The 11,449-nt window shown below is 36.1% G+C and overlaps 1 protein-coding gene across 9 annotated transcripts in view; it reads left to right on the top strand.

The window, feature by feature from the left end:
- Tasor2 (transcription activation suppressor family member 2) overlaps positions 1-11,449 on the top strand; it is a 43,504-nt gene that overhangs the window by 3,846 nt on the left and 28,209 nt on the right. For 7 of the 9 annotated variants that reach the window (XM_021180243.1, XM_029468634.1, XM_029468633.1 and 4 more), the window contains exons 2-6: positions 7,223-7,361; positions 7,491-7,614; positions 7,697-7,716; positions 7,801-7,900; positions 11,038-11,138. In XM_021180243.1, coding sequence (XP_021035902.1) covers positions 7,589-7,614; positions 7,697-7,716; positions 7,801-7,900; positions 11,038-11,138 — 247 coding nt within the window. In that variant the 5' untranslated portion in view covers positions 7,223-7,361; positions 7,491-7,588. Of the gene's footprint in view, positions 1-5,623; positions 6,016-7,222; positions 7,362-7,490; positions 7,615-7,696; positions 7,717-7,800; positions 7,901-11,037; positions 11,139-11,449 lie in introns of those variants that run through there. The other 2 variants (XM_021180239.2, XM_021180242.2) reach the window with 2 other exon arrangements.

Here is an 11,449-nt window from a genome sequence, read left to right as displayed (position 1 = left end):
TTTGTAGACCAGGCTGGCCTCGAACTCAGAAATCCGCCTGCCTCTGCCTCCCGAGTGCTGGGATTAAAGGCGTGCGCCACCACGCCCGGCTCGGGTGTCACATTTATTAAATTACATTTTTCTAGGACTCTGCCATATGATTTTTTAGGACTTTGTCTTAGTATTTGTCAGAGTTATTATAGGTGCCCTCTTACTATTTAAATATTTTACATTTTTTATTGACTATTTCTTAATACTGCCCAACTGGTTTTGATTTATCTTACCTCTAATTTATCATTTATATTAATCTTACCAATGAAAAATATGTTTGTTTTTAATTTTTCACTAAACTATTTTGATATAACTAGATGGTATATACACTTGTGTATTTTGTGTGTTTATTTTGTGGTTCTAAGAATTGAATCCAAAGTTTAATACAGGCCAAACTACCCCTGAGCCATATTCTCAGCCCTGTACTTTTATGTTTTAAAGGCTGTAAATGCTGAGTAATAGAATATATGCCTAGTATGTGGGCCACCTTGGATTAATTCCTCGCACCAGTAATAAGTACAAAAGAACATCTGTTAGAATACAGCTTCTTTTTGAGACATTATGTCACTCATCCTGCCTTGTACCTATGATTTCCCTGCCATGTTTCACGAGTTTCTGGGATTACAAGTATGCTTCACCATGCCTGGCTGGAATTTTTTTTTTTTTAAGATTTTATGTTTATTTTAAGTTCTATGTATCTGTGTGAGGGTTTGTGCACTTGAGAGCAGGTATCTATGAAGGCCCGAAGAGGATGGATCTGGAGCTATACCCAACATGGGTGCTAAGAACTGAACTTGGGGCTCTTCAAGAGTAATCAGTATGTGTTCTTAACCACTGACCATCTCTCCACTAGCTGGAATAAAAAAAAAAAAAAAGAAGCTTTAAAATGTATGTCTTGTCTATATGTGTATATGTGTATATATATGTGTATTAGTGTGTATGAAAATATGCATGAATACTTGTGGGGTGTGTGAGACAGGTGGTTGGGCCCATAAAAATGTAACTGTGTTAATGTAAATGAAAATGTGAATAAAAATGTAAATGTGCCTGTGAATATATGTGTGTCTATGTATGTTTGTTTTGTTTTGTTTTGTTGTTTTTTCAAAACAGGGTTTCTTTGTATAGCCCTGGCTGTCCTGGCTTGCCTCGAACTCAGAAATCTGCCTGCCTCAGCCTCCCAAGTTCTGGGACTCAAGGTGTGCACCACGTCTGTGCATATTTGTATAAAGAATTTTAATTCTTTTCCTTTCCTTCCTGTCTGGGTCACAAAGAGTTAACCAGCCCGGCCAACAAAGGGACAAAGGGACAAAGGGATTCTGGATGCCTGGCCAGAGAAGGGAGCAATAGCAATAAATTCTTTACCTAATCACTCAGTTGTTAGCAACAAGTGTCAGTAGACCAAGCTCTGAGCTTCTGGCCTCAGAGTGACTTAAAGTCAAGATAGGCATATGTTACTATAGAAAGCACTCAATAAACCAAGTCTTGACCCAGCCTGGTGCTAAGCTCCTTTACAATATTCTCTTCTTGTCTTTTGCTTTTCATTTTGTCTTTTTAAAATTGGTTTCTGATTTAATTACTGCTGTTGTCATAAGAAATGTGCCTAAGGCATACTTTCTGTTTTCATTTAGTAAAATATAATGACATTTAATTGGAGAAGTAAATCTCTTGCTAATTGTCAATACACTGTTGCTTGATGAAATACACTCTTTAATGTCTAGCTTCTTTCTCTTAGGAGAAGAGCTATTTGACCCCAATTCTTGGTGCCTAGTTCATTTGGTTACAGAACCTATTTCACCTCTATACTCAGGGCATTTGAGGCATTTATTTAAAACATAAAAGTACAGGGCTGAGGATATGGCTCAGGGGTAGCTTGGCCTGTATTAAACTTTGGATTCAATTCTTAGTACCACACACACACATATATAGTGATGAAAGCAGTTTAAATATGATTTAAATCTGCCCCTTGCTTTGTAAGATATAATTACTGAAAGAATCAAAGATGGACTTTAAAAAGTAGTTGTTCCTGAAAAAAACAAACAAAAAAACCAAAAATATTTTCTGAGAAAAACCACTTAATATCTTTTTGAGAGGTACTCAACATGCCAGTGATTTTGGTACAGTCATTTAATTGAAAATTAGTAGTTTAGCCGGGTGGTGGTAGCACATGCCTTTAATCCCAGCACTTGGGAGGCATAGGCAGGTGGATTTCTGAGTTCGAGGCCAGCCTGGTCTACAAAGTGAGTTCCAGGACAGCCAGGGCTATACAGAGAAACCCTGTCTCGGGGAAGAAAAAAAAACCCAAAAATTAGTAGTTTAATGCTAAAGCATTAAAGTTTATAAACCCAATTTGATAAGTTAGAACATTGGTCACAGAGTTTATATGGATGTCTTTAAAAAGTCACAATAAAGGACTAGGGGCTGTGGTTCAGTAACAGCATTTATCTAGCATGTTGGATCCTTAGTATCACACTAGATACATTTTAAAATAATATTAGTCAAAACTATATGATCTTGAACAATTTACCTTTTGGGCATCATGTCAAAACAAAAAATTATTTTAAAAATTGTAAATGTCAGCTGATCAGAAACTTTGTAGAAGATCAAATTTGGGGAATATTTAAAACAATCTTCAAAAGTTAAATGTTGCACTTAAGAGGGTAAGACAGATCACTGCAAGTTCAAAGACCAGGTGGGGTTGAAGAAGAGGAACCCTGTATCAAGGAAGAGGGTGTGAGAATGCTCAGTGGATAGCTCACTTACTGCCAAACCTGGTGGACCTTTCTGAGTTTGATTCCTTGAACCTGCATGGTGGTAGGAGAGAACCAACTCCTTCAGGTTGCCCTCTAACATATTACCACAGCATGCCTGAGACAACACATAAAAACATATGAAAAATAGATATAAAGTTATTTATTTTTAAAGTTGAATATTCAACCTAATCTAACCAACTTGCAGTCAGATGAATAAGTCATAATTTGTAGATATAATTTTTTAATTCAGTGGAAATACTTTCCAGTCCTCCCTCCTCTTTTAAAAAGGCAACTGCAACTGGATAAATAGAAATATCTAAGTCTATTTGCTATTTTGAAATAGCACATAATTACATAATTTTGTATGAATTTAAATAATTTGCTAGCAAGTTCAAATTATCTTCGGTATAGTAAATACAACATAATATGCTTCTTGGTCTACATATTCCTTCACATTTATAGTATTGATATTTTTTTTCTCGTGTCTTTGATTTATTTATTTATTTATTTTTTTGGTTTTTCGAGACAGGGTTTCTCTGTAGCCCTGGCTGTCCTGGAACTCACTTTGTAGACCAGGCTGGCCTCGAACTCAGAAATCCGCCTGCCTCTGCCTCCCAAGTGTCTTTGATTTATAATCTGAGTTCTTTAATTTCTCTACAATAGAGACTATTTTGCTTAATGAATGAATTACTAATTTAGGGTAGGGACTGTATTTTACTTTTATTCTATTGAAGTAAATATGCAGTTACATGATTTCTGCCTTTTGTTTCAAAAGATTTTTTTTCAGAGAAAATTATTCCTGTAAGCATAATTTCTGTGTTATTAGTTGTTAAAGACTTGGAATAAAAGCATTTCAGTATGTTACTGCTTTTAGAACAAATTAGTATTTTGCTGTGGAACAAGCTTGTCTGACCCATGGGCTCAGTATGCCAGAGTTAACTGTGAGTGCAGCAAACACAAAATCCATAAATGTAGTACAACGGAGGGAATTCAATTTAGTTGTCCAACTATGAACTTTGAGTTTGTGTTTTTTTGAGGAAGGGATTTTCTCTGTGTGGCCCTGCCTGTCCTGGAACTCACTCTGTAGACCAGGCTGGTTTGAATTTGAACTTGCAGAGATCCACTTGCTTCTACTTCCCAAGTGCTGGAATTAAAGAAAGGCACTTCCCACCACCTAGCATGAACTGAATAGATGTCAGCTTCCTGGGCATTGGCAAAAGCTGGGACATACCCAAGACTTCGGAGAAATGTAAACTTTACAGATTTATTCATATACAAATTAGATGCTTGGTAAACATTTGTTCACTTTATCATTGCCCTTTTCACTTTAGAATTTTTGACATTAACAAGGAACAGGACTATGTCAAAAATTGAAGGTATAAATAAATTATGACCGTCTTTCTAGCTTTCCATAGAGATGACTGAGATGGGGTTAAAATCAGAACAGTTAAACTAAGTGTTATAAGCTCTGATTGAGTCTATATTGTAAGAAATTTAGTAGTGGTAGTCATTTCTCTAACCCAACTACCTCCCAAATAATCGAGACAGAGACTATTTTTGTTAAATAAATTTTATAACACAGTAACTGAGCAAGTATTATTCTGTTCTAATCCTCTAAACAATAGATCTGCTTCTGAGCCAACATCTCTGATGTACTTGCATTTTAGTGTTGATCTGTCTCTATGGTTCATTCATTTTCTCATAGTAGCTACTGGTCCCTCACCTTATGGCCAAATTTCCTTTCTCTATCCGTCTTCTCACTGGAATTGGAAGTCCAGCCCTATTCTCACCTCTGCTCAGTCATTGGTTGCTCAGCATCCTCACTGTCTGTCCCCCCACTCCAAAGTAGAAAATGAATGAAGAGCAGTGTTTTTACAATACTGAGACAGGAGATACTTGGAGTACACATTACAGTACCATGACATGATAGTAACCAGATATTGGGGCAGAGAAATGAGTATTTGAATAATACAAGGATAAAATATTAGTATGCCAGGTCTAAAGTAGAATAATTAAATTTCAGTTATAATTTAGATGTATATAGCAAAAAAATTTAAATTGGACTGTCCACAGTTACAACTTACTGAATTTTAGTCTTAAGTAGTGTTCAAATTACATCATAAAAGATATATTACTATATTTGTATTTCAAATTTTGATTGATTGTTTTTTGAGTCTGACATCAAACTGAAGGTCTTACTTTCTCTGCCAAGTGTATCATGGCTAGCTTTGAATTTGTGTTTTTGAATTGGATTGGGGTGTGTGTGTTAATATGTTCTAGTGTTTTCCCTGTATATGTATGTGTGTGCCACATGTGTTCTTGGTGTCCACAGAGGCCAGAAGAGATGTTTAGGTCCCCTAAAGTTACAGACAGTTGTGAGCTACCAAATAGGTGCTGAGAATTGAGTCTGGGTCCTTCGTAAAAGAGAATTGTTATGAGGAACAAAGACAGAATTACCTAAAAAATAGAGCTAACATATAAGGACTATAAAATAACAACAGAAAAGCCTGTTACTATTTAAACTAATCATCTAAATAGGAACAAAATGTACAGCGGACTTACACAAATTTTTCTTTTAGAAAGTTTGGCTTTGCTTGTAACATCTTTGTTAATAGAAATGATAAAAGAAACTTTATGAAAATTTCCCCATCAACAGTTAAAACATAGTTGCTCTACATGAGCTTGTTTTGAACCGTGAATACAGTGACCAAATTGTATATTGCTTTATAGATTATAGAAATTTTATTAAGATTTATAATTTTCATTTAAAGATTTATAATAAACATAGAATAAATATTTCATTTTAAGATTTATAATCAAAATTGCTTTATTGTTGGACTGTTAGCCCTTTGAGCAATCCAGCCAGATGTAGGTCTGAGGAAAGTGAATTTCTTCTCTACAAAATAAAATGAGGTTTAGTTAATTCCCTGAGATGACTATAATAAAAGCCAGATTCATTAGTGTTGAGCAGGTCATAATTTTCAGTTAGACGTTTATACGTAATTGAGTTTTGAATATAAAATAAGGTATTTTTAAATGCCAAAAGACTGTTACTTTTTATAAGGATCTTTTATGCCATTCTACCATCATTATGACATAAGAATAGAGAACATGTAGATCTGAACATACTTGACAACTGTGGAATGTTAGGTAAGAAAAAGAATATAAGGCTTTCACCAGATGGCACTGGTACTATACGGAGAAAGGAAGCCAATAAATTCAAGGATATAAATAGGTAATGGTTAAACAGGATTAACAGGAAAGTTTTATGCTTCAGTTTTCTCCTTTGGAAAATAGTTAACTTTGTAGCATTACTGTGAGATTTAAATGACATTTAAGTCCTTAGCCAAGGAGCTCACACTTAGTAATTTCTCAGGAAGTGGACTGGCACTACTTAACTGAATTACAGAAACATTAAGCCTTTTATTTACATTTCTGAAACAAAGCCTTTCAGGCAATAAAAATAATTTAGGGTGGGATCCACCCAAACCAGGGTTGGGGCTATCACATGAAATCAAGATACCATATGGGATGGCATAGAAAGATTAGATGGGCCGGGCAGTGGTGGCGCACGCCTGTAATCCCAGGACTTGGGAGGCAGAGGCAGGTGGATTTCTGAGTTCCAAGACAGCCAGGGCTACCCAGAGAAACCCTGTCTTGAAAAATCCAAAAACAAAAAAAAAAAAAAAGAAAGAAAGAAAGAAAGAGTAGATGGCCAAAATCTTTGGGACATTAAAGGAATTAGATAATGGGGAAGCGGAGCAGCAGGAATTTAAGAGGGGTTCTTAGCTAGAGTTACAGTCAGCTTTTTGAGAATTTCATGTAATTTGATATTTAAAGGAGTAAGTATAAATAAATACTTACTCCTTTAAATATCAAAATACATTACATGAAATTCTCAAAGAATTAATAAAAATATTGTATTAAATAAAAAAGACCAGATGCTGGCTCAATGATTAAGAAGAACACTGGCCACTCTTCCAGAGGATCTGGGTTTAATTTCCAGCACCCAAATAATAGCTAGAAACTGACTGTAACTCTAGTTCCAGAGGATCTGGCCTCCTCAGACACCTTACAAATAATATGTGTAAGCAAAACATTCATACACAAAATAAAGACAAACCTGTATACTGTACATCCTATTTACATGTCTTGAATAGACAGATGGAAAAAAGTGGGAAATAGTCAACTAGACTTGGAGTAGTGACAATTTTCACAATCTGAATATCTGAGCATGCGCGCATGTGCACACACACACACACACACACACACACATACACACCAGAGACCATATCATTTAAATGGGAGAATACTACTGCACAGGTTACTGGTGAAAAGAGAAAAACACATCTACATCCCTATTAGGCTCCTTTTAAAATAAACCTTACTGTTAAGACTATTGCTCTTTGAAGACTTTGATGACTCTTATGTTTTGATTCTAGGGAAAGCTGAAGTCTGTGTCTGAGAATTATACAGGTAACTACCCTAGGCCATCTTACGGCTGTGACTGCCACATGGATGCAGATACCTACAACGTTTCTTACAAAAGAAGTCATTTTTGTGCCTTCAAACTAAGTCACTGTGAGTAAATTATACCTAAAAAAGTATTTCTTAATCTAATGTCCTAAGTTTCAGATTTGGCTGAGGTTGGGATAAACTTAATTCATAGCAGTTCCATAGTGCTAATAATACTTATTTTCCTTTTTTCAGTATTACCCCTATGAACTTTCAGGCAACACTGTTATTAAATGACCCAGACAGACCTGTCCTTATATAATTGTAGCTTTTCAGCACAAGGAACCTAAAAGATGGCAGCACCCACTTCTAAAATCATGTGAGTAATAATGAAATAAAAAATGCATACTTTATTTGATTTGTTTCTCTTTCTCTAATAAAAACTCTTTGTTTCTTTCTAGACTTGAGCTCAATAAAAATGGTAAGAATTAGTTCTTGTGGGGTTTGCCGTTTTAGTAAATGTCTCACAGTGTAATCAGCTTCTTTTTGTCCTCATTTTTTAAAGCTCTCGTCTCTCCATGGAAAGGGCAGTTTATGATTCAGGGTTGTTTGCTGTGTGATATAACTCTCTGGTCTACTCATGGCACAGTGATTCCAGTACAGCTGTAAGTATTGTGTCGGCTGTCATCCTTTATACATGTTTTGTTTTTCCATTGCTGGGTACTGATTTCAGTGTTGTAATGGATTGGTATGAAATACAGTGATTTTACTTTGTTTTACACTAGGATGCTTTTGATTGTGTAGAGTATGAAGAACACAGACCCCTTAAATTCTAATCCTTGAAGAGAAAACACCTCTACTGCTGTAGCTGAGATGGGGTCTTGTTATATTGTTCTCTACTGCTGTAGCTGAGATGGGGTCTTGTTATATTGTCCAGGTTGGTTTGGAGCTTACGGGCTCAAGACTTCAGCTGTGCGGCTACTTATATCTGTTACCATGCCTGACCAGATTATTTTTGTATATTACAAGTTTGCTTTTTTTCTAAAACAAATCAGATTTGTCCAGAGATCAAATAATACAGCAAATTATAGCCCCTCAATTCTATTATTGACTCATTAAGATTAATAGTATCTGATGTTCTAATAGTCACATGATCCCCTTATTTGAAAAAAATGCTAAAAGCTGTTATAAATCTGTTTGTAGTATGATAAATTATGATAATGAAGTTTTGTTTTATTTTGTTTTGTTTTCTCCTGAGGAACTGTGAAGGATGTCTTTAAGGAATCTTTTTGTTCGGTCTATTCATACTTTGTATTCCCTACCACTAAAGCATAGATGCAGTTTATTTGACATATGATAATTGGATTTCTGTCAGAGTTCATTTTCCCTTGACTATAAGAACAGAGAGCAGGGTTAGTATAGCTCATAATTAGTCAAGTAAGAACTTTGTGAAAAATAATTTTAAAAGAAGGAATAGCTCTTTCTTGCCATACAATATAGTTGTTAAATACACGAAAAATGATGGCATATAGTATTCAAGTAGATGATTAAACAGGTGAAATTTTCGTAACTTGCCTATTTTTCAGTATTTTTCTACAACTTGCATATTAATCATAAATTTTAAAAAGGCAGACTTTTCAGAAGAGACAACTGAAAATCTATTTTTTAAGTTTTTTGTTTGGTTGGTTTTGGTCTCTCGTTTTTTTGAGACAGGGTTTCTCTGTGTAGCCCTGGCTGTCTTGGAACTTGCTCTGCAGACCAGGGTGACCTCTGCCTCCTGATGTTTTGGGATTAAAGGCTAAATAACCATCACCCAACTTTTTAAAAGCTTTTACTTGTGCTTTTAATTGAAATAGAACTCACTTTTCTCTAGCCCCTTCCAGCTCCATGCCCTCAAGGTTCTTCCACATCCTCCTTAAATAGATCAGCATCTTTTTCTGGATTCCTATTGTTATGCATGTGCATAACACGTGCATACATGTACGCATGAATATATACGTGGTTTTTTAAAGATTTTATTTATTATATGTAAGAACAATTTAGCTGCCTTCAGATCTCATTACAGGTGGTTGGGAAACACCATGTGGTTGCTGGGATTTGAACTCAGGACCTCGGGAGGAACAGTCAATGCTCTTAACTGCTGAGCTATCTCACCAGCCCCATATGTGTTGTTTTTAAGAAAACCCCAATCATTCTATTTTTACTAATGAATACTCAGAAGCCATATGCTAAGAGCTTGCTGAGAGAGGCTGATGAAGCTCCTCAGCAGCGTCCCAGGAGTGCCTTCTCTCAGATCATCTCCAAACCCTCTGTAGAACTCATTGTAGCCGGGCGCACGCCTTTAATCCCAGCACTCGGGAGGCAGAGGCAGGCGGGTTTCTGAGTTCGAGGCCAGCCTGGTCTACAAAGTGAGTTCCAGGACAGCCAGAGCTATACAGAGAAACCCTGTCTCGAAAAACCAAAAAAAAAAAAACAAACCTCATTGTCCCTCCTTCTCCTTCCTGTGTGTCCCTGTCTTTTTATAATCCTATGTTGACTTCCTGTCAACTGGTTGCTTGCTCCGTCTCTTGACCTTCAGTTGACTTTATTTAATCTTGTTTATGATATTCAAGCAGAAAGTTCTTTTATTAAAAGTATGGGCTTAGGCTGAAGCACACCACAGATAAAAACTTTTTTCCAGTAAATAAACACCACAATCTTGGGGTTTATAGTGTGATCTGATATCCTGCAGTATATATGCAGCATGCCCAATCTGTTTTTGTTGGTAGTTTCATGTTTTGGTTTTTGAAGAATCTTAGCAAACTTTGGATAAGGTATAAGATAAGTAATAGTTGTCTACAATTGCTAATTTCTTTTTTTTGGTTTTTCGAGACAGGGTTTCTCTGTTTGGCCCTGGCTCTCCTGGAACTCACTTTGTAGACCAGGCTGGCCTCAAACTCAGAAATCCACCTGCCTCTGCCTTCCAAGTGCTGGGATTAAAGGCGCGTGCCCCCATGCCCGGCCTTTAATTTCTTAATTTTTGGTAATTTGTTGTGCAAGGAATTGATCTTTTGGGAGGAAACTCCAAGTATTTGGATTAAAAGGCATCAGATATTCCTCTTAAAAAAAAAAAAAAAGAAAGAAAAAAAGAGGGAAGGACCAAAGCACGTAGAGAGCAGCATAATAAAGAATAGGAAATTTTTGTGCTATTTTTACATAAGTCTGATACTATTTGAAAATAAATTACAAAGAAAAAGTACTTGGGAGATGATAGACTGAAGATCTGCAGATGACTCATTCTGTGATATAACCCAGTATGGCAGAGAATCTTAACTTATTATATATAATTTTTGAAAAATTTCAGGTTTGGAATATGTAATTCTTTAACACATCTTTAACACATTTTGGCTATTCTAAAAATGCATATATTCAGAAAGTGTGAACATGTTTGTATACATCATCTGTGGGTCATATGTGTGAGAATCTATATTGTCTATAAATATAAATGCATGTTATGTATTATAATCTAACCCAGAAATTAATGACTTGAAAAATAATTGTGTGTGTATGTATGCTTTTGTGGGTATGTGCATGTATGTGCAATGCCAGGAGACCAGAAGAGGGAGTCCTAAGCTCCTCAGTGTAGGTGTGGGATCCAAGCTCATGTTTTCGTTAAGATAGGAGCAGTACACACACTCTTACAATTATTTCTCCAGCCTTTTAAGGACTTTTTTATGATTATATTTTTGTTTGCATTTGCATTAGAACGTGATAAGCTTATGTCGGTATTTATTACACTGCTTTATGAGTTTTTGTTTTTTAGGCCCCGGGAACTAGATTTTAAGTATGTAATGAGTGTGTCTTCTCTGAAAGAAAGTCTACCAGAAGCTGCCTTTAGAAGACGGAATTACTTGGAGCAGAAAGGTCTGTTGAAATGTAATGGCACCCTCCATATAATGGGCTTTCTTCAGTTATTGTCCACTCTGTGGCCCATACATTCACTTACATGTCTAAATTTCATCTTAAATACTTTTTTTGTTTTTCTTTTTTTTTCAAGACAGGGTTTCTCTACGTAGACCTGGCTGTCCTGGAACTCACTCTGCAGACCAGGCTGGCCTTGGAACTCAGAAATCCGCCTTCCAGCCGGGCGTGGTGGCGCACGCCTTTAATCCCAGCACTTGGGAGGCAGAGGCAGGCGGATTTCTGAGTTCGAGGCCAGCTTGGTCTACAAAGTG

This window comes from Mus caroli, chromosome 13 (assembly GCF_900094665.2).
Source record: "Mus caroli chromosome 13, CAROLI_EIJ_v1.1, whole genome shotgun sequence".
Classification (NCBI taxonomy): domain Eukaryota; kingdom Metazoa; phylum Chordata; class Mammalia; order Rodentia; family Muridae; genus Mus; species Mus caroli.
Note: the sequence above shows the minus strand (reverse complement) of the source record. Positions and strands in the feature narration are given on the sequence as shown.